The 27,834-nt window shown below is 48.0% G+C and overlaps 1 protein-coding gene across 1 annotated transcript; it reads left to right on the top strand.

Annotated features, from left to right (window-relative positions):
* Positions 1-18,169: 18,169 nt before the first annotated feature.
* Positions 18,170-27,425, top strand: LOC127205247 (mas-related G-protein coupled receptor member H-like). The gene is made up of 2 exons (XM_051164449.1): positions 18,170-18,473; positions 26,418-27,425. Exon 2 carries the CDS (start codon positions 26,447-26,449, stop codon positions 27,410-27,412), a length of 966 nt encoding a protein of 321 aa, XP_051020406.1. The 5' UTR covers positions 18,170-18,473; positions 26,418-26,446; the 3' UTR covers positions 27,413-27,425.
* Positions 27,426-27,834: the final 409 nt, after the last annotated feature.

Here is a 27,834-nt window from a genome sequence, read left to right as displayed (position 1 = left end):
ATGACCCGAGTTCAAGTCCCAGAACCCACTAAAGGTGGACAGAGAAAACCAAACCCATAAAGTTATCCTCTGACATCTACTCGTGTCCCCACACATATGCGCACACACAAGGGTAACACACTATAATTTTAAAATAACAAATGTCGTGGCTTTATATGCTTTATCTAGAAACTCAGGAGCAGGCGTCCCCTTCCACCTTCCTTCTCACTTAACCAGTCTTTCCTGAGCCCCAGACTCCCATTCTGAAACACTTGTTCTGAGGGGGAGGGGGAAGAAGAAGGGGGAAAAGAGTGTGTGTGTATGTTTGGGGTAGAGAAAGAAAAAATATAGGCAGAAAGAAAGAAAGAAAGAAAGAAAGAAAGAAAGAAAGAAAGAAAGAAAGAAGAAACAACAACAACAAAACTAGAGGTTGGAGGGGTGTGTATCTGAACTTGCTCCTGTTCCCAGGCAACCACAGAGATACAGACCCCAGGCAGGACCTTGTTTGGTATGCCGATGCAAAGAAAGGATGTTTTCTTCTCTCTGTGTGTACACTGACCTGCACAAATAGAAAGCCATTTGTGAGAGGAGATTTCCATAGCGAGGAATGGCACCGGAGGGAATGTGTGGGCTAGGAACACCTGTCCTGTATTAGGCACCTCCTCACATCACTCTAACACCCAGGGCACCTGACTATAGAAGCAAGGACCGGCCCCCTTCTAAGTACGCAGGAGAATCAACTTAGTGCACTGTTTTCAAGGGTCGAAGGAAGTATGCCTCCTTTGGGGGCATTTGGCACATCTGGAGGTTTAGAGTTCAAGCTGGGTTGGGCGTCCCTCATACATCTAGCAGCTGGATGGCCTACAAAATGTAGGAGACAGCCCCCCCCCCCCATTGCAGAACTATTCAGTCTTCAAATGTCCACAGTGCTGAGGTGAACTTCCCTACTCCAGAGGCCAGCTTGTGATCACCCTCTTACTGTCCCCCACACAGCAATGTGTCAACAGCTGGTACCCTCACGTCTTGCCAAACCGCCCCACCCACCTGGCTGGGAAATACTGTTAGTATACACCAAAGACTGCTCGGTGCACGCTCTGTCACCACTGGGCTGGACAGGGCTTCACAAACATTGGTGCCCACTAAGGAAAGCAGGGAGGAACCTGCCCGGCTTGCCTCTAGCCATGCTGGGTGCCTATGTCAAGTGGATTCTATACAGAAATCAAATACTGTTATAGCCCCTTCACTTCCCAGTTCCTGTATTATTCCTGAAGCAAGCTCAAAAGCATCCACGGCCACCATCCGATCTGTGAATCAATCCTGATTCTTCCGTACCTTCCAGTCATGAGTCAAGACAACAAAGCTACAGTAGAAGTTTCAGCCCTCAAGTTGGAAAGCAAACCCTGAAAACAGTTCCCCCAGCAGAAAAATCAAATTTCCCAAGATGAAGGCAGTGGGAGACAGAAGTTTTTGCCAACACACACTGACAGCAAATACCACTCCGCATAAAGTAACCGGTATGGAAATTGCTGCCGGGACGACAGCTCTCAGAACGGGGGTGGGGGCTGGGGGGTGGGGGGAGAGATCTTACTGTGCTTTTCAAAAGCCTCTGAACAACTCCACACCGAAGCGCAGACTCGCTGGTGTCCTTTGCTCAGGAAGGGTCAGAGGTGACAACAGAGAGACAGCTCCTTTGAATCCTGTGGCATCCATACCCAGCCAGCCCACCAGGTCCCCGGTCCCAGCGTCTCCAAGGATGGCTGCAGACTAGTCTCTGAAGTCAGAGCTGCTCTCCCACTGCTGAAAATATTTGAGCTGTGCCAAGCAGATGGTCCCACGCTTATCAGCTGAAGCCGTGCTTCAAATGGCATCATCCGCTGACACGCAAGTGAAAATCTGTACCCTGATCCATAGTAGGAGTGGGCTGCGGATAGCACAAGGTGGCTCATCACCTTGAGAGACTGGGGCCAGCCTGGGCTAAGGAGAACGGTGTCCCTGAGACTTGATGTATGAAAAGGCAGAACATGTTTCCTATTCCTAGCTGAGGTCAGAGGTAATCACGTGACCTGCACTGAGCTCTTGAAGACTCGGTGTTCCTCACTGTAAAATGGATTTTCAACATTACCTCAAAAAGGTGTGGGGACTAAAAGGGACAAGTATGTCTAAATCTGCATAGTGGGAGGACATGGGTAAAGAATTGGATACTCATCCCTCTTACAAGTCCTTAGAGGATATCGTGAACAGTCTAGTGAAGAAAGTTGGGCTGAGGTAATGGAGAGGAAGAGAAGGCAAGGACCTGGGGTCTGTGGTAGAGGGGTGCGTCTGCCCTGTGGAAGTACCCAAGCAAATTCCTTCCCAGGAACTCTTGTCAGATACAGATTCTCACACAGGAACTTGGAAACACAGCATTAAATGTCTTCTCCCTGTCCACTTTTCTCCAAGAACCCAAGATAAAACCAAGTGAAAGAATTTTAGACCACCTGGACCGTAGGTAGCCGCGCCCACAGTGAAGACACACCCTCCCTCCCTCCACTCTTGTCCACACTTCTTCTTTTCAGAGAGCTTCCTCCAGTCACCACAGAGAAGCAGCAAGGACCCTGGAACCAGTCAGGTCAAAGAGGATGGAAAGGCAATTCCAACGCATTGGAGAACAGGTGCCCAGTGTCCTGAACAACGCCCGCAGCCCACTGCCCGCCACCAACCCGCTCAAGCTGTTTCTAAAGCAAGTCTGAAGGGCAGGAGTGTAATTGCTCTTCAGGAAGCCCAGGGCTCAGTCCTCCCAGGGGAGGAAGGAAGCCACAAGACAAAGGGCTTACCCAAAAAAAAAAAAAAAACCCTGCAGACCACAGCTGGTCCAGATAGCAGGCACAGACAGACAGAGAGGGTAAATCAATCAAGAGAACCGGTGAGCTCTGGCCAGACATGAAGAAGGCTTACTGCTTGTTACCTGATTTCCATGTCTCAACAGAAGAGAAGGCCAGCCTCCCGGAGAAGCTTAAGTTTCAGGAGGAAAGTAAGGGAGAAAAAGGAAACCCCACCAAGGGCAAACTGCAAGGTAGAAAGGAAGGACACACCCCCGGGGAGGGATCCGTGAGTGAAGGCAGTAGGATTCAAAGCCAACAAAGGGGCTGGCCAAGAGGTCCCCAGCAGTGGGGGGGGGGGGTGGAAACAGGGGATGAAGGAGGATGGGATGGAACAGAAGGATTCTCTCTGCTCCTCTGTCCACAGTTGCTACTTCTTGGAACTGGAACTGTCCAGATTTGGTGAACAGTTGTCCCCAGGAGGGGAGTGGAACCCTTGAACAGGGTGACCAACCAGAGAGAAGACTCCAACGTCATTGTTTAAGTCAACAGAACAGAGGAGCTTCCCAGTTTGCTTTTTCCCATCTCTTGAGATGCCTGGCCACTCTGGCAGAGGACAAGCCACCCAATTTGGAAGTTGATACCCATCACTAGGTGAATGCAGTCACCAGGAAGCAAAGTGGTCAGATGGTCTCCAGGGAGGGGGGGAGTGCTACAAGGGATGGCTCTACCCCCACCCCCAACAGAGTGAGTGGGAGGGGGAAGGTGCCAATTGTTTTGTGACTAATTGGCACCACCAACAAAACAGGAACTATCACAGATGGGGCTGGAGTTTCATTTGTGGTAGATAATGATTTATGCTTAGAGAAAATACAGCAACTTACTGTAAAAATAAAGCTGCTTGCATTTAAGCCACAAATAGGATGGCTATTTCTGTGTTTGGTTTGTCTCTATGAGTAATGGTTTTCTTCAGAGGTAGGAAGATTTGGGTAAAAGGAGATACAGAGAGAGCGAGAATAGGGCCAGCTGAGCCCAGGGAAGAGAAGTCTGTGACCTTCCCGCACCCCCCATCCCCCATCTTTCCTTCCATAGATAACTCACACTTTCCAGAATTCCTTAAAACCCTAGATCCCCTGGTCAAATGACAGAAAGATGAGAAAGATGAAGAGGAAAAAAACAAAAGCCTTGAGGGGCTCAGGGGATGGGGGTGGGGGAAGAGAAAGTAGCTTAAGGAAGAAGGGCTTGATTTGGCTCACAGGTCAATGGGTCCAGTCTGCCATGTCACGGTGAGGAAGTCATGTTGATGACAAGAGCTTGTCACATTTCATCGGCAGTCAGGAAGCAGAGGGCAGTACATGTTGCTGTTCAGCAGGCTTTCTCCTTTGCCTTCAGTCCAGAGCCCTGACCCATGGAACTCGGCTCTGTCCAGATACAGAGTGGGTCTTCTAAACTGGCTGACCTAATGAGATAATCCCCACAGGCCTGCCAAGAGGCTCCTAGGTGAATCAAGTTAACAGTTAATGTTGCCTATCACACACGGTAACACGGGAAGCCAGGTGGTAGAGTCCATATGTGGTAGTGCCGCAGTGGCCCCTGGCCCCTGCGTTGCAATCCCTTCCTTCCATCTTAAGCCCTCTTTCTGAAGTTCCAGAGCCTCTTACTGCCCGTGGGGGGGGTGGGGCGTGGGAAGCAGGAGGGCTTGACTCTGCTCTGACCTAGGGAGCAGGAAGCGCTTGAGACGTACCCTCAAATGTGTTCCTTGCCTGGAACCAGCTCTACCCAATCCTAAATGTTGAGTGTTGATTTTGATGAGGAAAGCAACCTAAGAAAGGAAGGTTTGACTTGGCTCGCTGTTCAAGGGTCCAGTCCGTCACAGTGAGATGTGAGGAAGACCTGATGTCAGGAGCTTGGGGAAGCTGGTCACATTCCATCAGCAATCAGGAAGCAGAGGGCAGTGAACGCTGCCACTCAGCTGGCCTTGTCCTTTGCATTTGGCAGCGTCAAGTGGAAGGGAGACAGTGATTCACTGAACGCCTCATTCTGACTTAGAAAATTGAGAGCTGGAAGAGCTGAGAGCGGTAACTGGAGAGACAGAGGAAAGATGGATCAGACCCACAGAACACGCTGACAGACAGCCCAGGGCGCACTGTCCTGGCCCACCGCGTGGAACAGAATCGACTCAGGGATGCTGGAGATCGGATCTCGCCCACTTGACTAGAGTGCAGAGCAGTTCCGTCTCCCACCGTTCTGATTGACAGGCTCTCTGAGCAGAACCATCTTGCCCTCTGCTCTCTTCCTGCAACAGAGTCCTCAGATCTCAGTGACCTGATAAAAGTCAAAGATAAAATCCTGAGGACAGAACTCTCCCAGGCCCGTTTGATCCCATCAGCCTCGGGGAGATCCTCTTTGCTACCCTGTACAGGGATTGGCTGGATCTGTCCCAAGCAAGGAGTTTCATCTTTTGGAGCACATTCCTTAGACATCAAACCTGAAGGGGAGGGCCCAACCGCCCCCCTCGTGTGCTCTCCTCTCCACCTGGACATGGTAAGAACATGACAAGCTGGAAGACTCCTGGGAAGGAAAAGAGGAAGCAAACTGGTCTGGGAAGACAGGTGTAGCCCTCTAAGATAAATCCTAGCAAGGGTGCGTATGGCCCCAGCTGCAGCCTGAACTTGGCCCAGCCCTCAGAGCTCCCGGCCATCCCTGTATTTAGGATCTGTCTGAAAAGGAAGACAGTAGACTAGCCTTTGCTAAGCAATGAGGAGGGCAAGAAGTGACCCAGGACGGTGACAGTCCTAAGCAAAGACAGCCTTTGTGTGAAGGGCCCTGAGAATGCCCCGGGCTGCTCTCCTCCAACAGACTGCCTACAGCAGACAGGCTGTTTGGCTCCAGAATGAAAATGCTTAAATCAAACATAAAGGAAATAAACGGGTGCGTCTCTGAGCTCCTCAGACTCACAGGGTGCTACAGGGCTACGCTGTCTGAAGCAGGAAGAAATAATTAGAAAATTAGTTGATAGTGTATCAGACAGTGGCTTCAAATACACTGTGTTTCTGAGGATGACCTTGAACATTTTTTTTTTTTTGAGACAGGGTTTCTCTGTGTAGCCTTGGTTGTCCTGGACTCACTTTGTAGACCAGGCTGGCCTCGAACTCAAATGACCCACCTGCCTCTTCTTCCTGAGTGCTGGGCTGACCTTGAACATTTTTATGTGTGTGTGTGTGTGTGTGTGTGTGTGTGTGTGTGTGTGTAGGCGTACACACATATGTGCAGGTGCCCATAGAGGCCAGTTGGATGCCACTGGAGCTGGAGCCATAGAGAGTTGTGAGGTGCCCAGTATGAATGCTGTCAATCAAGCTCCAGTCCTCCAGAAGAGCAAGACCTGTCCTTAACCACTGAACCACTCCTCCTGCCCCAACCAAGAACTTGGGTTGTTTGTTTGTTTGTTTGTTTTTGAGGCAGGGTTTCCCTGTGTAGCCTTGGCTGTCCTGGACTCACTCTACACCAGGCTGGCCTTGCACTCACAGTGATCCATCTGCCTCTGCCTCCTGAGTGCTGGGGTTAAAGTCATGCTCCGCCACGGGGCCCGGCTCAACCATGAACTTTTGATATTCCCTCCCAGTCTTCATAAATGCATGGATTATGGGCGCACACCACCACACCCACTTTTATGGAAACTCAGGACTTCATGCATGTTAAGCAAGCATTCTATCAGCTGAACCGCATCTCCTTGCCCTTGAACACGTATCTTTTCAAAAAAATATTTATTTGGGGGTAGGGAGATAGTTCAGTGGTTAGGCACTGTAGTTGCTTTTCCCAAAGACTGGATTTGATTCCCAGATTGGCAGCTCACTAGTATCTATACTCTAGTCTTAGAAGATTCAATGCCCTCTTCTGGCCTCCATGGGTACTGCATAAATTTGGTGCACAGACATACATGCAGGCAAAACATTTAAATGTTTAAACTTTATTTTTATTTTACCTGTATGGGCATTTTGCCCACATGTATGTCTGTGCACCGCACATGTGCTGGATGCCTGCAGAGGGAAGAAGAGGGTGTCAGACCCCCTGGAGCTAGGTTACAGATGTAGGTGTGAGGAGCTGAACCCAGGTCCTTAGAAAAGCCGTATTTCCAACCCCATTGAACACATATTTTATAGAAGAAGTTAAACAAGTGGCCAGTGAGCTTATGAACAGGTGCTCAAAACATTAATCATCAGTGGAATGCAAATTAAACCCTAAATGAGATACTCTCTCATACCTGCAAAAGATTGCAAACAAATGTGGGTGCAAAAGATTGCAAACAAAAGGCAATTCATAACAAATGTTGGTGAAGGTGGGCGGGGGGGGCAGGGTGGACACACACACACATAATAAGAACTCTAGCAGCTCCGGTGGGAATGCAGAGCCAATTTGCAAAGCTGGGAAGAAATTTCTTTAAAAAGCAAACATGCACCTTATGAGCCAGAAGTCTCATTGTTAGGTACTTAGTGACAAGAAAATAAAATCTAGGGTTAGAGAAATGACTCAGAAGTTGAGAGCACTTGATGGTCTCCCAAGTTTGTTCACAGTGCCCATATCAAACTGTCCACAGTCCTCTATCGGCTCCAGTTCTGGGAAATCTTGCGCCCTCTTCTGGCTTCTGTGGGTACTGCACACACACACACACACACACACACACACACACACACACACACACACAAACACACAAACACACAATCTTTTTTTAAATGTAAATATATATCCACCAAAATCCTCACGTGAGACTATTCATAGCCAATTTTTTTGTGCCCATCAAGAATAAGCTGCATTAACAAAATGACATATATTCACACAATATAAAACTATTCTGAAAAGGAAAGACTCATATATAGAGACTCACAAAGTGAGTCCTCTTAAATAAAAAAGGAGAGTCTCACCAATATATGTAGCAGCATAGATATCCATCTATATAGAACAGTCAGGAAGGGGCCAAACTATCATATAGTGACAGAAATCTGATTGTTTTTTTCACTGGTCATTTCACTGGCTAAGAAAGGCAGTGCCCCGTGTCCAGGTTGGGACATCGCCCGCATGGGTGTGACTCATCAAGGTAGACCACAGGGAACAGCTAAGAGATATAATCTTCACTGGCTGTACGTTTTGCCTGGACGCAAGTGTTTCTTAGTTCAAAGAACTCTTAAATCTGAGTCTGTCATTGAAAACGCTACCCATTCCTACTTTAATGTCTAAGAAGGTGACTTGCTACTGAACCACAGACAATAAGTCCACATGCATGCAGGAGCCCACATGGAATAGCGAGTCAAAACGCCCTCCTTGCAAGCTCCAAGAGGAAATAAAAATTTACATATATTTCTTTAATAACTTCAAGGCATGTGCTAAAGTGGCAGGCTGTTTTCCCTCCTCGTATTGATTCCCCTCTGCTCTCCGCAGTTGCACTCAAAATAGTATGGGAGCAGCTTGTGTTTCCTGACAGAAGCCTTTGGGGGGAAAGCATAGGTTAAGGAATTAATTATACTCAGGAAGCTGACACCGAACAATCAGGAGTTTGGACCTAGTATAGGCTTCTTAGCAAGACTGTCTCCAAACCAAACCAAACCAAACAAAAACCTTAACAGGAAATGAAGGACTTTACATCACCCTATGATGCTTTATTTTATTTCATTTTACTTTATGTGTATGGATATTTTGCCTGTATGCACGTCTGTGTTCCATATACATGCCTGGTGCCTGCGAAGGCTAGAAGAGGGCATGAGATGCCCCCTGGAATTGGAATTAAATATGGTTGTGAGCCTCCATGTCTGTGCTAGGAATCAAACCTGGTTCTCTGCAAGAGCATGCAGTGTTCTAGATAGCTGAGCCGTCTCTCCAGCCTCATTGTGGTACTTTAAACCCGTGGAACCTCATGCATTTCCCGAAGTTAGTCCTGGATTTTGCTGTTCCCTTATGTTTCCACTAGGGGGTATCTAGGCCAGTAAGGATTAACACGCTTAGTCTATGAAAGTCTCCAGCCAGCTAATACACACACACACACACACACACACACACACACACACACACACACACACACACACACACACACACACACAAAGACTACCAAGAAAAATAATGTTAAGTTTTAAAAATACATTTGCCAAGCTGAGAATGGAGGCGCTCCCCTGTAATCCCAGCACTCTGGGAGGCAGAGGCAGGTAGATCTCTGTGAGTTCGAGGACAGCCTGGTCTACAAATTGAGACCAGAACAGCCAAGGCTACACAGAGAAATCTTGTCTCAAAAAACCAAAGAAGAAGAGGAGGAGGAGGAAGAAAAGGAGGAGGAGGAGAAAAAAGAGAGAGAGATAGAGAGAATGCTTTCATTAGATTGGCCTAAAGATAAGTCTGTAAGGCACTGTTTTGATTAAGGATTGATATGAGAGGGCACAACCCATGGTAGGCATTGCCACCCTGGGCAGACAGTCCCAGGTCCTACAAGAAAGCAGGCTAAGCAAGCCCCAGGGAACAAGCCAGTACACCTGGTGCTCCTCCCTCGGTCCATTTCACTTCCTACCTCCAGGTTCCTGGCCCGGCTTCTCTCCGTGGTGGACTGTGATGGGGGGCGAGGCACATAAGCCGAAAGACATCCTCCCCTGAGATGCTTGTGGTCACTATTTTATCACAGCAACAGAAAGCGAGCTAGGACAGGGGACCTCTCAATTGTCCCCCGAAGATGCCTTGCTGGACACACACACGCTTTGCCCTCTCTGACACTTGCCTACGTTACGATCATGTTCTTGTCCAAACATTGTGAAAAAGTGTCCAGCTGTGAGGAAAATATAATGTTTTTGGAGTCCTGCCTTGGATCATGGAGTCTGTCATTGCCGTTAGCTGTTCTAAATATTTCCCTGGGCTCAGCCGGCCCTGCATACTTGGCCAGTATTGTTTTGGCCCTTCATAGAAATATAACTTCTGAATTTTCCCTTGCAGATATTCATCAGCTGTCCAGGAAAAAAAAAGATAAAATGCTGAAAGCTGTGCTCCTGGGGTCATCCACACTGCTTCCCACAATCCGCTGACTTTGTGTGGCGACTCTGGACTTTCGAAGCGGTGCCCGCACCTGGCTTGGCCAAGTTGATAGAGTGCTTGTTATAAAAAGGGTAGTGGGCCTGAATCTGTTGCTTTTCTCCTTGCTATAACAAAATCCATGACAAAGACACTTTACAGAAGAAAGGAGTTGCTTTAGCAGCTGGAGTGCGAGGCGGCTGGCCACATGGCATCCACATGGCACCTGCAGTCAGGAAGCAAAGAGAGAGAGAGGATGGGGATGTTGGTGCTTGCTTCCCCTTCCCCTTTTACCCAGTCCAAAACTCACAGCAGAATAGCATCACCCACATTGGGGTAAATCCTTCCTACCTCAGTTTACCCCATCTACAAAGCCCCTTACAGCTACGCTCAGAGGTGTGTCTCCTTGGAAGTTAAGGGTATTAACCATCACAGGGTATTTGTTTTCCATTTCTTGCTAGAAATCATGAAGACACACATTTGATCTAAATTTGCAAATATACTCTTTGGCTGTCTGAAGTAATTTAGCCATAGGTCAACCCTGGGTACCATTAAAGTTTGTTTGTTTGTTTGGTTGGTTGGTTGGTTGGTTGGTTTTGGTTTTGGTTTTTCAAGACAGGGTTTCTCTGTGTAGCCTTGACTGTCCTGGACTCGCTTTTGTAGACCAGGCTGGCCTCGAACTCACAGCAATCTGCCTGCCTCTGCCTCCCAAGTGCTGAGATTAAAGGCATGCACCACCACCGCCCGGCCTTGTTTTAATTTTTATTTTCTCCCTACGACTGTTTTGTGGGAAACAGCGGGGTTTTTTTTTTTTTTCACTTGTAATATCTTCAAAAATACTGGAAAAAGAGTCACCTGCAAATGAGAGCAGCTTGCTTAGCGTCCTTACACAAGAGGTGAACCTCAACAGTACTGCCTGAATCCTTGCAGAAGGAATTCTCCAAATCTATGATAGCATGTATTAAATTTCACAGATTTGCTTACTGTGTTTCTGTTTTTCATATAAAAATAAGCACCTTGGAGCAATGAGCATGCCTCACTCATTTAGACTTAGTGAAACTGCAAAATAAGTTGAATAAATTGTGTTTAGGATTCATATAGAAATTTAAAATATTGGCTGTTTTATAACTGTGTGTATGTGTGTGTGCATGTGTGCATGTGCAGGTCTGTGAATGTGTGCAGGTGTGTGTACAGGTGTGTGTGTGCAGGTGTGTATGTGTGTGCAGGTCTGTGTATGTGTGCAGGTGTGTATGTATGTGTGCAGGTATGTGTACAGGTGCATGTGTGCAGGTGTGTGTGTGTGTGTGCAGGTGTGTGTGCAGGTCTGTGAATGTGTACAGGTGTGTGTACAGGTGTGTGTGTGTACAGGTCTGTGAATGTGTGCTGGAGAAGCAACATGGGCAAGCAAGCCCTCCTCCCAAACGTTCCTAGGAGAACACGCTGCTGGGGAAGGCCATGTGCTCTTGGCCAATAGGAGGAGATAACGGAGCTTCAGGGCTTCCCGTTATTTCTTTTGAACAGTTTGCTACCTGAACACATTAGCCCAGGTTAGGCTCTTGTTAGAGGCACCACAAAGGGCAAAATCGCCTGACTTCTGGGAAATGTACTTGTCCTCTGATGAACCTCTCGAATCCAAGATTGCAGTCAGAAAACGGAGAACTGCTGATGCAAACAAAACGCAGCTGACGCCAGGATCTTGTCAAGATTCATAGGAGTTACATGTAAACCTCTTAAAACGGTTCTGATACACAGGGAGCGCAAAAGGAGTAAGTTGAAGTGAAAGTTCTAGAAGAACATTCTAATTGGGATGCTATCCAGCTCCACACACATGGGCCCTTCGTCTTCCTGAGAACTCATTCTGTCACACCCACTGAGTCCCTGGAGGAGGCACACACTCCCTAGAGACCAGACTTGAGCATTTCTCTTCTAGCTAACAGGGTCAGCAGGACTCAGCTACCTGCTGTTACTACAGGAAAGGCGTTCTGACCCACGCTGTGAAAACAGATGCATTTACTCTCGTTATGCCCCGCCCCCATGAAGGAACATCCGGGAACACATCCCTCCCCAACCATCTCTTAACCTCCATCCTGTGCATTCAGCAAAGCTCAGCAAGCAGGTGCGTGGAGATTCCCAGGGGAGTGTGAGGGGACAGAGAAGGGAACGAGGAGCGGGTGAGACAGAATGTGGAGGTGGCAACAACCTGCAGGAGTTCCCACCTGACTCCACCATTGTCAACTTAGAGCAAGTCACCTGACTTCCCTGAGGGAGGGACAATGGCATTCTCACACCATAGGGTGCCCCAGTAAGTGTTCAAACATCTCAGCTGTTGCTTCGGCATTTGTGTGGGTCACGCCAGCGAGACACGCAGATGTTGAAATCTGAGTTCAATTTAAATTTTTCCGTAAGTCAGTTCATGGTTTTTATAATGCAGACTATAGGGAGGGGGGTTTGATAAAGTTGGTCTGACTGGTGGGCTGTGGAGAAAGCCGCATAGCAGAGCACTGAGGGAAGGGTGCGGTGGTCAGCCCTTGTGTATATTACACATGTGGGGTACAGTGTGACATTTCAACACATTATGTACAAGGTGTAACTGGCCTGTCTATCACCTCAGATGCATATTCACGCTGGGAACAAGAATCCTCCCTCTCAGCTGTTTGGGAATGTTTAATCGAATGATGTCATAGTTAATATTGCCAATGTGATCGATATAGAGTCACTAGGAACCGATGCCCCTGGGCAGGGTGAGATTTCACAGACTAGGCTAGTTGAGTTGGGAATACTCATCCTCATTGGAGTTGCAGTATTCCATAGGCTGGGGTCCTGGGCTACATAAAAACACAAAGTCATCTGAGCACCAGCATCCATCTTTCTCTGCTTTCTGACAGCCAATGCAACATGTCCAGCCACCTCACTGTCCTGTGAATGAGCCTCCCCATTGGGATGGACTGTATCTCTTTGAACTGTAAGCCAAAACAAACCCTTTTTTCTACTAGTTGCTTCTGTCAGAGCAACAAGATGACAAACCGTTGGGATGACATCTTTTGTCAGAGTGCTGCATCAGAGAGATGGAGGAGACATGTTTGTTGACTGCTCCCTGAGTGCCTTTCTTCCTTCCTGGTTCTCAGGAGCCTATGGAGTCAATAGCCTGCTAGATGTCACTAAAAGAAACCCAGAAGACACTCTACAGGTACTCTTGGTCCTGAACTTTGCAAGTACATAGGGACCTGCAAGCAACACAAACAGCCACCAACTTGAGTAGAAAAAACATATTAAAGGAATGTTAGCTGGCTCACCGAATCTCCAGGAGGCAAAAATAACCCAGGATGTTAAGTTAGGTTGCCAAAAAAAAGAAAACCAACTGCATGAGCTAAAAGCGTGCAGCAGATTTAGCTCCACCAAGATGTGGCTGCTGCCTCCACGAAGCACAGTGAGTCAGTGATGACCCCGCCACCTCTGGTCCCTGGCATTGTGTGCTGCCTTCAGTCTTGCCATTGTCACCCCCATGCTAGAGGCGTTTTCTGTGTCCCTGTGCCTTATGGGCAGAGTATTTGAGGCAAAATGAAGCATGCCTGTTGTGCCATGCCAAGGTCAGAAGCCCATGGCCGGTGTGTGGATAGGTCAGAAAGAGACTCACACAGTGGGGAATCCCCCAACCCAGGAAGGCCAGACACAGAGTGGCCAAAAGGAGGGAGACACCTCAGCTTTTGGTAATTTCTCTAGTTCTGTCTGCAATGGCAAGCAATAATTATCCTAAACTACTCATGCTGATAATTTGGGGGGCCCTACCTGGAGCCTTCTCCTCATAGGCCCCCAGTAGCCTTCTCCACTCCCAAAATCCAGGTGCCCTATACACACACACACACACACACACACACACACACACACACACACACACACACACACACGACGGAGGAACAGTCATCCTTATCGGTGGAAAGAGTCACTGTTTTCTAACTTTTAGGCTCCCTCACCTGAGTCTGTGTTCCTTAGGAGCGTGTGGAAAGCTCTTAAGGACGGAGGCTGGTTGCTACAGGAGCTGCCAGTGTGATTAGTAGGCCAGACTACTACGTTGAAGGAGGGAGGGTGCCTGGAGGTAGAGTTCACCTGCCTCTGCCAGTGACGTAACCGAGTACCTCTGTGCAACAGGGTCTTTGTAACCGTCTAAAGGGATGGGGCTTAGAAAGCTGGCTAAAGAACCCATGGAGATTCTAAAGACTTCGGTGCCTCCTCCATCCCACCCCTTAAGCATCTCCACTGGCTGCTCTGATCAGTAGGTGCACATAGGTTAGTGTAGATCTTTGTATCACACTAACAAATTTGAAGAGGGAACCCCAAGAGTCTCAAAGTACAGGTCATCCAGAAGACTTGCCCTGGCAACTGCCGTCTGGAGGAACAGAGCCTTCCAGCTGGAATTTTACACTAGCTCCAGGTGGGTGATGTCAGAGCTCAGTTACGAGGTCACATATGATTTGATTGCACGTGAGCATATGGCATCAGGCTAGCGCCTGCACAGAACAAACAAATCGGCTGGTAGGGGAACCCGCACATCTGCCATCAGAACTGACATGTGTGAGCGGAGAAGGAAGAGCAGCTTGTCTCCACCCCCCTTAGACTCCTTCGCCCACATCAGCCCCAAATCTCCAGGTCTGTCTTAAAATAAACACCCTATACTTAGTCCTCCGTGAGAGACCACTGATATTTTTGCAGAACAGCCTTGGAAGTTCCCAGAACATTTCTCCTTCCACTGGCAACAACTTTGAACTTAAGCACTAAGTTTCAACTTTGAAATTAAGCATTAAACTCAGGCTGGGCAGTGAGGTCTGTCGGACCCTGCTTCTCAGATAACACAGCCCCAGCCTAGGGCAACAAGAGCCTCTGAGAACAGAAGCACATCAAAACCACCTCAAAAAATAGCATCCCTCCTCAGTCCCTGGGAAAATATATAGGACTCAGCCAGATGGCATGGGAAGCCCCTGTGGGTTCCTTACTTTCAGTTGCCATCCAGTGGTAGTTTTGTTTGTTTGTTTGCTTTCTAATAAATGTTGTTTGGCAGGCTTCGTGACAATCTATGCTCAGATTAGTTTATGTCATTAAGAACTAGAATTGAGAGTAGGGATTGATTCATTTAACAGAGTGCTGGCCTGGAATGCATGAATTCCATGGGTTCCACCTCTGGCACTGCATAAAACTGAGTATGGCTATGTGCACCTGTAAGATCAGAGGTTCAAGGTCATCCTTGGCTACATAGTGAGCTCCAGGCCAGCCTGGGCTACAGAGTAAGATCCTGATGTTGTGGATATTCACCAGGGAAGGCTGCTCAGACATCGGTTTAAGCCAATGGAAAGTCTTTATTGGCTGCAGGCAACTACACCAGGTGTTCAGGATCCAGTGTAGAGCTAAGCCTTTCACAGGGTGAGATTTAAAGTACAAAACCATGTTCTGGGTTGACATAGTTCAGTTAAGAAGGACAGTTAGCCAGAAGCAGAGCTACAGAGGCTAAAAGGCAAGGTTAGTACATTCAGAGACTTTCTCAGAACTTTGGACTTGGATGGATAAGCTGTTTTAGTTTTTTGTTTGTTTGGTTGGTTTGGTTTGGTTTGGTTTGGTTTGGTTTGGTTTGGTTTGTTGACAGGTGGTGCTATCTACCTGCTGAGCTTTACAGCCTGAATGGTACTTCCATCATGGAGTCAGTTGTGCTAAGGAATGGAGGCCTACTAAGGTCTGGGGGGCTTGTTGCACCTGTCAATAAACAACAACAGCAACAACAACAACAACTAATAATAATAATAATAATAATAATAATAATAATAATAATAATAATAGAATTGAGGATACAAGGGATACGCTATGACTGTAACATGAGCTCTTTAAGTCTTGTTACAGCCTGGCTATGGGATGTCTCCTGAGGCTCACACACTGAGGTCTCCTTCCCCAGCTGGTGGAGCTGCTGGAAAATGGTGGAAACTTTAAGAGTGAGGCTCAGAGAAAAAGGGTCCCTGGGAGTACGCCCTTAAGAGGGTATGGGTCACTGGTCGCCCCCTCCCGTGCCCTCACTGTCCCCATTCTTGGATGAGCACCTTTGCTCTGTCATGCTGGGCCCCGAAACCTTACAGATAAGTGACTATGGGCTGACATCTCTGAAACCAGGAGCCAAAGAAACCTTTCCTCCTTTTTTGTTTTGTTGTTGTTTGTTGTTGTTTTCTTTGGCTGTCCTGCACTTGCTTTGTACACCAGGCTAGCCTTGAACTCACAGAGATCTCCCTGCCTCTGCCTCCCTGAGCGCTGGGATGACAAGGTGTGTGCCACCCTGCCGGGCTCTTTTCCTCCTTTAGCTTTTTTATCTCAGTTGTTTTGTCACGTCAAAGGAAGGTTGACTCACAGAAGATTGGTACCAAGAGAGAGGTCATTGCTGTGGCTTTTCTCACTGCTGTGGTGCAATTCTTTGAAACCGGTGAGGGGTGGGCATTTAGAAAGGGTTGGAGATGCTGACAAGAGGAGCTCAGAATCTCATAATCAGGGCTCTGTAGGCGATTGTGGTGTGAGCTTAAAGGATCTGAATTCAGAGAGAGATGTGGACAGGGGACTGTGCTCATGAAGGGGGGGTGGGAACAGGCTCTTTTTGATAACAGTGCTGAAGTCCATCCATGTTACCTTCTGGCAAACACCTTGTCTACACTTTGTCCATGTCCTTGGACTCAATGAGACTGGGTTTAAAGATGACAAATCAGTGTATTTGGCAAAGGGATTTAAGAAAGCACACAAATACAGATATTTCTGCTGCTTCTCGCCAAATTTATAGCAAGAACGATGGGCAAGAGCATAGCAAAGCCATTAGAAAATCTTGCCGTTTGGTCCAAAAGACCCTCAAGTAAGGTGAGGCCAAGGCCAGCAAGATGATACGCCAAGTAAAAGTGAATCTGTGGAAGCCTGGGCCTGATGCAAACCCCAGAGCAGCAACTCCTGAGAGTGTTCTCTACTCTCCACACACACACACTGTGGCACACATGTGTCCACAGTCATGCACTTCATACACACACACACACACAAGAATATACATATGCATACCCACAAAATAATTAATAATAATAATAATGATTATTATTATTTTTTTTTTATTATTGTGATATCATTCTTATTATACATTTTAAAGATGGAGCCAAGGAAGAAGCAGCTGCTGAAAAATTAGCTCCAGGGCTGGAGAGATGGCTCAGCGGTTAAGAGCACTGTCTGCTCTTAGGTCCTGAGTTCAATTCCTAGCAATCACATGGTGGCTCACAACCATCTGTCCTAGGATCTGATGCCCTCTTCTGGCTTGCAGGTGTACATGTAGATACAACATTGAATGTATAAAAAAGAAAGAAATCTTTTTTTTTTTTTAAAGGAAAATTAGATCCACTAAATTAGGAGCCGGGTGGTAATGGTGTACGCCTTTAATCCCAGCACTCAGGAAGCAGAGGCAGGTGGATCTCTGTGAGTTTGAAGCCAGCCTGTCTACAGAGTGAGTTCTAGGACAGCCAGGGCTACAAAGAGAAACCCTGTCTCAGAAACCAAGAGGAGTAAAAAAAAGAGGAGGGATTACAAAGGCTGTGATTCATATGGAGGGGGAATCTTCCACAAATACCATTGACTTTTTGTTTTTTTAATCCTCAAGTAGGCCAGGCAAGATGACTCAGTGAGTAAAAGCACTCGCCACCCAGCCCAACATCCTGACTCCGATCCCTGGGCCTCACATGGCAGAACTCGTCCTCTGACCTCCACTTGTATGCCATGACACATGTGTGTGCACACACAGCCTGCTAGAGGTAGCTAGCAACAGCACCATCTTCCTTCAATGCCTCTTTTCATCCTCTTGCTCAGTATCTGATGAAACCAAAACCACACTGCAGCCCCAAGAAAGGAAATGATATGCTGGCTGGGACACTGCCTGCAGCACCACCCTCCCCTCCCCAGCAAACATACCCCCGGGAACACCACTTTCCGTTCTGTGGCTCACCTTCCCATATTTAGTCTGATAATCACGTTTCTGGCCATCTTCAGTAGCAGAGCAGTGCCGGGGAGAGCGGGTAATTATCTGAGTGGTAATAGGCCAAGAAACCCCACAGTGCCTGTCCCGGCTGGAAGGCTGAGAGCAGGTGCTGCTAGCCTGGCCTTCTCAGTACCCAGGGAGCTTTCCTCATCCTTGGCCCCCTACAAAGAGTGCCAGGCAGGGTGGAAAGACAATCCATTCTGAGAAGATCCCAAGGGCTACCAGTGTGGAGAGTAGAAATGCAGGGAGTAAGACGCAACAGTATCTACAACCAAAGTGCTGATGCACACATCCAATTCACTTACAACCTGAAAGTGATGGATGCCAGGCTCCTACTGGGGTAGGTCAGGATATTTCTCCCAAGTGTTGGGGGATTATCTATTGGTTTGACTGACAGGTCTCAGAGGGAAACTGGCCCCACCCTCTACCCTCGGGGCTTGCCAACAGGAATTTCACTTGCCAGATCTGCGGCCAAAATAAGACCCTGAGAACAGGCTGGTGGCAGACTGGTGTGGGATCTTTCAGCCTTCTAGAACCTTCTTGTCTGCCGAGCAGTGTATGAGAACCGGCAGAAATAGCAAGCCCTAAGGGAAGAACCGGAGGTCGCCACAGTGGCTCCACACCAGCGGACCGTGAGTGCTCAACTTGCCCTTTCCTGAAAGAGCTCTGTGACTGGGTGTGAGGGAGCTTTCTTCCTCCCCAGCCCTCCTCAGAGAGGGTCATGCTGAGTGGAAAGAAAATCTACTCTGAGAGGGTCCCAAGGGGGCTACCTTGGGGGCCGTATGTCTCCTGGTCTGACTACAACCACAGAGCCTCTCCTAAGAGCACTGTAAAAAAAATTTTTTTCACACCTAATAATCGTGCCCCATATATATGTGGGCATGCTCACAGGTCTGTGCACAGTGTGCATGGTGCTGGTTCTGCACACCCACTGAGTGATACTTGGTTTGGAACACTGAAACAGCACCAGAAATAAAACCTGGTTCTGTTCTATTTTCTAATTTTCTATTAGAACACTGTTGCACAGATGTGAGCATATTTAGCTCTAGCCGAGCCTCCTTGATTGACTGGATCTGAGAGCCGGGCTACGAGGATGCTCGAGAGAACTCATTAGAAATTCTAGACACCAGGGCATAAATTCAAAACAGGGTGAGGGAACCCTGCCCAGTCGCCACCACAGCATGCGGCACCGTCCATGGCAGGTTTCACAGACTGTATCCCGAAATGAAGGCAAACTCAGTTTACCCCCTTTCAACACCTTTCCCCACTAGGCTTTCCTGCCCTCTCTGCAGTGAGAACCTCCACAGAGAGTTACAGTGCTGACTGAGGTATCTGTGTGCAGACAGGAAGTTGGGGGGCACTTGCCTGTAGGAAATGGTACGGTAGCAGGTTGGGGAACCCAGAGTCCTCCCTTGGCGTATTAAACAAGGATGGCCTCCAGCCTCACTGGGTTCCTCAGCAATTGTGTGGAATCAGCCAATCAGAATGATTAGTATAATTGTACTTATTTGCTCTGCTCTCAAGTCTATTTCTCTCTCTCCCCCAACCCCTCTGTGGTTTTTGTTTTTTTGAGACAGGGTTTCTCTCTGTAGTGGTGGCGGTCCTGGCACTCAATCTGTGGGCCTCGAACTCACAGAGATCCACCTGCCTCTGCCTCCCCAGCGCTGGGATTAAAGGTATCCACCACCACCGCCCAGCTGTACTTTTCCTCTTTCTTAAATTATGCTTTGTTCCTACGGCCAGAATATTAAGACTTACCATTCCAGTAAGTTCCCTTTTGTTTACTATTAGGCTTGGATCCAGGCAGAAAGGTTAGTGTGGACAACGTTCCACAGACAGCCCCATCCTCTTACTTGTTGGGACGTCTGTGGAAGCACAGCCACAGGATGAGCTGCTTTACCACACTGCTCCGCACACAGCAGTCCGCCTCCAGGCAGGCTGTTGCAAGTGACTCCCCTGGCGGCTCCTGGTCTATGGAGAAGACACCCTGTGGCGTCTTTCTGCCCTTCGCCCAATTCTGCTCCTCCTCTAGGTGAGGTTGTGAGGGTTAGTGAAGAGGAGGGGAGGACTAGAGTGGGGTTTGAATAAGAAGGAGCTGTGCTCACCTGTGTTTGGACCAGGTCTGAGAAGCCAAGCCGGCCTGCCCAGGGGTCTCAGCTTCACCAGGAGAAGACCCATAGAAACCATAGGGGGAAATCAGTGCACCGGCCAGGAAGGACCCAATTCCCACGGGATAAAACACGAGCAAAGCACACAGGACATTCTGTCTAAGAGGAAACAAGACCAAGCATAACCTTGCTAACTGCTCAACTGGCCAGCTAACGCTTTCAGATGTCTTATTCCCTATCAGGTTAGCAAAGTCAGTTTTATTTGAGAAAAATGACCAACACAGAAAAAGGCTTCACTGTGCAACTTCTCTCTCATGTTGATTCCAAAAAACAACCTTCTAAAAAATTTTATTTTAATTATTCTTTGAGAATTTCAAATGCACACAATGGGCTTATTTTGTTTGTTTGGTTAGTTTGGTTGATTGATTTTTCAAGACAGGGCTTTTCTGGGTAGCCTTGGCTGTCCTGGACTCACTTTGTAGACCAGGCTGGCCTCTGCCCCCCAGAGTGCTGGGATTACAGGCGTCCACCACCACGCCCGGCTCACACAATGTAATTTTATCATGCTTACCCCATCTCCTCTCTGGTCCACTTTCCACTCCTCCCAACTACCCCCCCCCTTTAAGATTTATTTATTTATTTATTACATATACAGTGTTCTGCTTGCACACCAGAAGAGGGCACCAGGTCACATTACAGACTTCTGTGAGCCACCATGTGGTTTCTGGGAATTGAACTCCAGGACCTCTGGAAGAACAGACAGTGCCCTTAACCTCTGAGCTATTTCTTCAGCCGCCCTCCCACCCCCCCCCCCCCCCCCCCCCCCCCTTTTTTTTTTTAACTCATGAGTCCAGTTTGAACTGTCCACATGAGTTTGAGTTCACCCACTGGAGTCTAGTTGACCTACCAGAGGCCGTAACTTTTTGTGTGTGTTTTTCGAGATAGGGTTTCTCTATGTAGCCTTGGCTGTCCTGGACTGCCTTTGTAGACCACAGCGATCTGCCTGCCCCTGCTGGGATTAAAGGCGTGCGCCAGCACACCTGGCTTCAGGAGCCGTAACTTTGACGGGAGTTTGTTTCTCCTTCCTTCAGCCGTCAATTGTCATTAGCTCTTCAGCTGGGAGGAGGTGCGTTATGAGCCCTTCCCCACTCCGTGCTAGCATGGAGAGGCTTGATCTTGTGCTGGTTGGTGTTGCATGCAGCTGCTGGGTCTCTTTTAGCCTAGAGCAGTTTCTACCTCCCTAGATAGATAGCTGGGTATAACACTGACTTCTGAGATTCCTGCCCCTGCGGCCTTAATACTTATGTTGTGCAGGGGATCGAACCCAGGGCCTTGTGAGAGATAAAGAAAAAAAAAAGCACATTATCAGCTGTGCTACAGCCTCAGCCCTGAAAACCAAACTTTTTGAAAAGGGTCAGAGTAGTGACTGCCGTGGATCTGTGCTTCGTGTTGAACACTTAGAGTAAAAATGCTTTAATGAGTGAAATTGAATACCGTGGAAATGGCTCTGGGTAAAGCCCTTGCTTGCCTGAAACTGTGAGGACCAGTGTTTGGAATCCCAGAAGCCCTTTAAGACCCGGAAGATGTGATGGCTGCCTGAAGCCTCGGTGTTTGCGAGGCAAAGAAAGGGTCCCTGGTGCAACTAGCTAAGTTGTTGAGGTCCAGGCTCAGTGACAGACCTTGTGTCCTAGCTTGCTTTCTACTGATGTGATAGCCACCACAGCCAAAAGAAAACCAACAACAACAACACAGGAAGGAAAGGGTTCATGGCACCTCACCTTACGGTGTACAGTCCACCATGAAGGCAAGCTGGGACAGGAACTCAAGGCAGGAACCTGGGCTTGGAAACTGAAGCAGAGGCCGTGCAGGCATACTGCCTTCTGGCTTGCTCTCGGCACCGCACACAGTGGGATGGGCTCTCCCACATCAGCCATCTATCAAGAGAAAGTCCTGGAGGCTTCTCTACAGGCTGGAGCCATTTTCTCAGCCGAGATTTCCTCTTCCCAACTTCCCAGATGAAGGTAGTTTGTGTCAAATTGACATAAAACCAATGGCTGGCACGCTCTCCCTCAATTGATATAACAGAGAGCTATGAGGAAGACGCCTGATGTCAACCTCCGGCCCCCACACACAAGCGCACACACATACGCATACACAGGTACAACACACACATATGCGCACGTGCACGCACACACCAAAAGGTCAAAGAGGAGGAGAAAATCAATTAATTTTTTCGGTAACTGTGGAAAGAGCTTTGCCCTCCCCTTCGCAGATGGGGAAACAGGTTTACAGAATGAAACCTTCCCCAGGACAGATAGTCCTGCCCTAGAGATGGAAATTTAACCCGAAATCTCTGAGCCCAAAGCCCGTGTTTATGTCTATGATGCTTTTCTGACCCAGAGCCTTCAAGTCCCTCATGAATCATTGTTGCTGAAGTAATACATCCCAAGGAAGAAATTAGAGAGACAGGAGTGATAAGTATTTTAAAATGTCCCTTACGCTGCAATACATGAAGACGTGTCAACATCCCATGTGTTTACAATAGCATATACAGAAGATAGAACATCTTATCATACAGTTATAAACACTCATCTTTTTGAAGAATTTTTAATAGCAATAAAATATCAATAATATGACATCAAAAATTTTAAGATTTGTTTACTATTATGTGTACAGTGCTCTGCCTGCATGTACATCTACAGGCCAGAAGAGGGCATCAGATCCCTTTATAGATGGTCTTGCGCCACCATGTGGTTCCTGGGACTTGAACTCAGGACCTTTGGAAGAGCAGTCAGTGCCCTTAACCTCTGAGCCATCTCTCCAGCCCTGTCTGTTTGTTTGTTTGTTTGTTTTTGGAGACAGAGTTTCTCTGTGTAATATCCCTAGCTGTCCTGGAACTCTTTCGTAGACCAAGCTCACAGCGATCCACCTGCCTCTGCCTTCTGAGATGATATTAAATTTATAAAGGTAGGTACAGCTAATTAGAGGCGCTTGCCAATCAAGCTTGATGACCTGAGTCCCATTCCTAATTCACATGGTGGAAGGAGAAAACTGAGTCCTGCCTGTCATCTTCTGACCTCCATATGCAAACTGTAGTATGCCTGCACTCCACACACACAGATAAATAACTAAATGTAACTTTTAAAAGTTTGAAGGTAGGTATTGAACTATGTTGACTACAGCTTCTGGGAAATCTGCCAGCATCTTGATAGAAGCGATCTTTGATATAACGATCAAGTGACTATTTCCCACAGACAGCCAAGTGGATTTTATTTATTTATTTATGTATTGGTTTTTTGAGACAGGGTTTCTCTGTGTAGCCTTGACTGTCCTGGACTCACTTTGTAGACCAGGCTGACCTTGAACTCACAGCGATCCGCCTGCCTCTGCCTCCCGAGTGCTGGGATTAAATCCACCATGCCCAGCTGCCAAGTGGATTTTAAATGTCCTCAACACTAAGGAATGATGAGTGCCTGTGATGACAGGCGCCACTTGCTCTGATCTGATCACGGCACAAGTCCACATGGGCTCAATCCTCACAGTCACAGCATGTTTGGCAAATGTGGGCTGTTAGGTGTGGCAATCAGAAATAAGCATCTGGGCGCGGTAGCGTGTGCCTACTGTGGGTGCAGCACTCAAGAGGTGGAGGGAGCATTCTGAGTTTGAGGCTAGCCTGTGCTACATAACAAAGCCTTATCTCAAAAAACAAAAACAAAAACCAACAACAACGACAGAAGAAGAAGCTATCTTTTGAGTGGCGAGGCAGGAAAGTCAGTGAGGTTTGTTTTCTTCTGCCCTCTCCAAAGTTTGTGAAAATAGTTTACTTTCCTCATCCAGAAAAGTCACGCATTTTTATCAAAACCACGGAGGTTGTTGAGACACTCCCATGCTAAGGCAGGCAGGGTTCATCAGTGGCAAGGGACGATCTGGCTGTGGCTGGACTTCAGGAAGGGCTCCCAGAAGGACAGAGTGACAGGGTGCCCAGATGCAGGGACTTAAAGGAATTGCCTCTCTTGCTTTATTTCGCCTCTGTTAAACCACAGGTGCAGATTACAGGAAAGGCTTGAAGAGAGGGGTCGGTCCTCTGCTTGCTTTAGAAAGAAAAGGGGCCCTTGGAGAACCACCCTTCTGCAAGGTGGGGTGGAGCACCTCACTGCCCGCTGTGACGGCAGCTGTGAAGACGGAAGGCCAAGAGCCACTGCATGGATCCAAGTACAGACAGGATCATTAGTGGAGCCAGCCCAACAAGGGGAGAGGAAGGGAGGGGCGGGGGGAGCCCACTAAAGATTTTTTTTCAGCCCTTGGTGGTCTGCTACCTCAACAGAGATGACAGCACTGCACCCACCATTAAGGAGGAAAGCAAACCTCTCCCTCACTCACTTACCATGTTGACCTCTGTGAGCCCGAGGCACGTGGGGGTTCCTCCCTCTTGGCATGACAGCATTCAATTCTACAGGCACTGCACCAGCTGACCCAGGAGATCTCTGACTCCGTGCCCTTAGAGACACAATGTCCATACCCACAGCTCTGTCCACTCATCAGATGTGGGCCACAAGTCCCATTTGCTTTCCCTATGCTTCTGACCCACTAGCATATATCAGGGTCCCCTGCATTAAGCAAATCATAGAAATCCAGGGAAAACCTTAATAGCCACAGTGGCTATGGATGAACAGATATAAACTGTGAGGTGTGGAGGAGGGACACAGAGCTTCCATGCCCTCTCCGGGCACTGCAGAAGCTCCATGTGTTCAGCTGCCTGGAAGCTCTCCAAACCCTGTTGTGTCTGGGGAGGGTCTATGGAGACTCTAACACAGACAGGACCAGTGTCCACTGGTGGTCAGCTCAGCACTCTTCCTGCACGGTGAGCAGTGGCACTAAAGTCCCAACCTCCAAGTGCTGCCAGGACCTTCCAGCATTCAACTCTATCTGGAAGCTATCTAGTGGGCAGCCAGGCATCAGTCACTGTACACGAAAGGCACGCCGCTCTGGAGGTCGCAAAGATGTTATGGGGTCATACAGCAAGGAAAGGAGGAAGAGCCGATATGAGGTCCCCAGCAACACAGCTCTAACTGAGCTTAAGGCAGAATCCATCGTAAACCCTGATGACTATCAAAAATATGCATCCTAGGTTTCCAGGGGAAACTGAAAGCATCTTTTAAAACAGTATTCATCTGGGCTGGAGAGATGGTTCAGTGGGTAAGAGCCCTGACTGCTCTTCCAGAGGTCCTGAGTTCAATTCCCAGCATCTACACGGTGGCTCGCAACCATCTATGATGTGATCTGATGCAAGTGTACATGCAGGTAGAGCAGTGTATACATAATAATAAATAAACCTTAAAATCTCCACACACCTCCCAGTCCTGACAAGGTTGTCTCCTCAGCTAGCCCCCGGGGGAATGGCCATTAATGTCCAGGAGAGAAAGATGCAACTGTATACTTTTTTTATTTGCTGGTGAGTTGGTAAATGACAGTAGCTGTAATAGACTGACAAACTAAGGCATGGAACAGAAGAATGGCTAAAGAAGAGAGAGGTTTGGCAGGAAAGCCCAACAAAACTCTACCTATGTTGTAATCATTTGTTCTGTCTCTGTCTCTCTGTGTGTCTGTCTCTTTCTTCCTCATCCTCTCTCTGCCTCTGTCTCTTGTCTCTGTCTGTCTCTGTCCCTCTGTCTCTCTGTGTCTCTGTCTCTGTCTCTGTCTCTCTCTCTCTCTCTGTGCATGCAAGGGTGTGCGGTGGCAAACACACATGCATGCCACCACACACCCTTGCATGCGTGTTTGTGCGTGTGTGTTTCTTGTCTATACAGGCACCTATGGGTGTCAGAAGAGGATATTGGATGTTTCTCTTAGTCACTTCCCACTTTGTTTTTTATGATAGGGTTCTCGGTGAGCCTGGAGCTTGATGTTCCTGCTAGCCTGGCTGGCCGTTGAGTCCCTAAAATCTATCTCTACCCCTTAGTGCTGGGGTTAGAAACACACGCTGCCATGCCCAGATTTTTCTGTGAATGCCGGCATTCCTTGAGCTACACATTTTTCTGATATTTCTAGGGCTACAGTTTCTTCTTTTATTCTTAATGCATTAGCTTTTGACATGTATTTTAAGTATCTTTTTTTTTTTTTTAATCCTGTTGCAAATTCTGTCACTTAGCTCTGACAAGAACTCTTAGAAGTAAGAAACACAGTAGGTTTGCCCAGGGAACAAAGAACTGTTGTGGGTGCCAGTAGCTGGAGCTAAGGTTGGAGTCAGCCCTAGTGCTGGTGGAGGGGATGAGGACATTTGGTGGCATCTGCTGAGTGGAGAACTGAAGAAGGGAGAATGGGCAGGGGGTGCAGGAGGTGAGGAGACACAGCAGGGGACTTTGGTTTCCCACATCCTCACCATGGGAGAGAGCCTTACGAGCAATACAAAACCATTTTTGAGGTGCAGGGCAGATGACACCTGTCACTGTCTTCCTTTTCTGACCACAGGAGGCCACAGAGAAAGCAGTGTCATAGGAATGGAGCCATCAGCATCAACCCTTTGTCCTCTGGAGCCCACACAACACACCAGAAATGAATCCCTAAATGAAACCACCTTGTCTTCAGATCTTATAGATGACTACAGTTATGTCTTCACCTTCCTGGCCATTTGTTTGCTGGGACTGGGTGGGAACGGACTTCTGATATGGTTCCTGATCTTCTGTATCAGGAAGAATCCATTCACCATCTACGTCCTGCATCTCGCCATTGCCGACTTCATGGTCCTCCTCTGTTCGTGCATCATTGAACTGGTGAACACCTTCCACATCCGTGATTTCATCTTACTGGTCTGCGCCGTCGTCTTCATGGTCTTTGGCTACAACACGGGCCTGCACCTCCTCACAGCCATCAGCGTGGAGCGATGCCTCTCGGTGCTTTACCCAATCTGGTACCAGTGCCAACGCCCAAAACACCAGTCCGCTGTGGTCTGTGTGCTGCTGTGGGCCCTCTCTGTTCTTGTGTCTTTTTTGGAAAACTTCTTCTGCATTCTGAGTTGGCAGTCCCAGACCCCAGAATGCCGACACGTGTACATATTTTCCTGTACCTTGACTTTCTTGGTCTTTGTCCCTCTCATGGTCTTCTCCAATTTGGTCCTCTTCATCCAAGCCTGCTGTAGCCTGAAGACACGCCAACCAGTCAAGCTCTATGTGGTCATCATGGCCACGGTCATTCTGTTTCTTGTCTTCGCCATGCCCATGAAGGTGCTGTTCATTGTGGCCTTCTGCTTCAGCCCGAGCGATGGGTCTGTATGGCAGTCCCTCCCCTACCTAAACATGCTATCCATTATTAACTGCAGCGTCAACCCAATCATCTACTTCGTGGTGGGCAGCCTGAGGAAGAAGAAGAGTAAGAATTCCATAAAAGAAGCACTGCAAAAAGTCTTTGAGGAAAAGGCAGTGGTGGGCTCGAGGGAGAACGTCGCCCACTCCTCTCAGCCTTCCTAACCTTCTTCTAGGACATCCCAGAGGAAGGATGCGGGATGTTGTCCCTGTGTGGGGATACAACACTGTTGTGAAATCATTCCTTTATCTCCCCACCTGGTGGCTCACCTAAGATAAAAGGGAAAGGCCTCCATTCCTCCTGGAAATAAATGACAAGGTACACTGTACACATCACACACTTGGCCACTGATAGCTTGCTGGGAGCTAGTGTTTTTTCCAGTACTGGGGATTGGATCCTGGACCTCCTACGTGCTAGAAGTTCACGTTAGCGCAGAGTTCTGCTCCTGGCCCTATCCCATCTTCCCAGCACCAAGCTCTACATGTCACAAACATTGTCTCACTTAATCTTGTCAATCTTATGAAGCACTGTTGTTACTCTGCTGTCTCAGATAAAGGTAAGAGGTCTAGTAAGGCTACAGGATATG

This window comes from Acomys russatus, chromosome 21 (assembly GCF_903995435.1).
Source record: "Acomys russatus chromosome 21, mAcoRus1.1, whole genome shotgun sequence".
In the NCBI taxonomy this organism is placed as follows: Eukaryota; Metazoa; Chordata; class Mammalia; order Rodentia; family Muridae; genus Acomys; species Acomys russatus.
The sequence above is the reverse complement of the archived record's forward strand: the minus strand, read 5'-3'. Positions and strand labels throughout refer to the sequence as shown.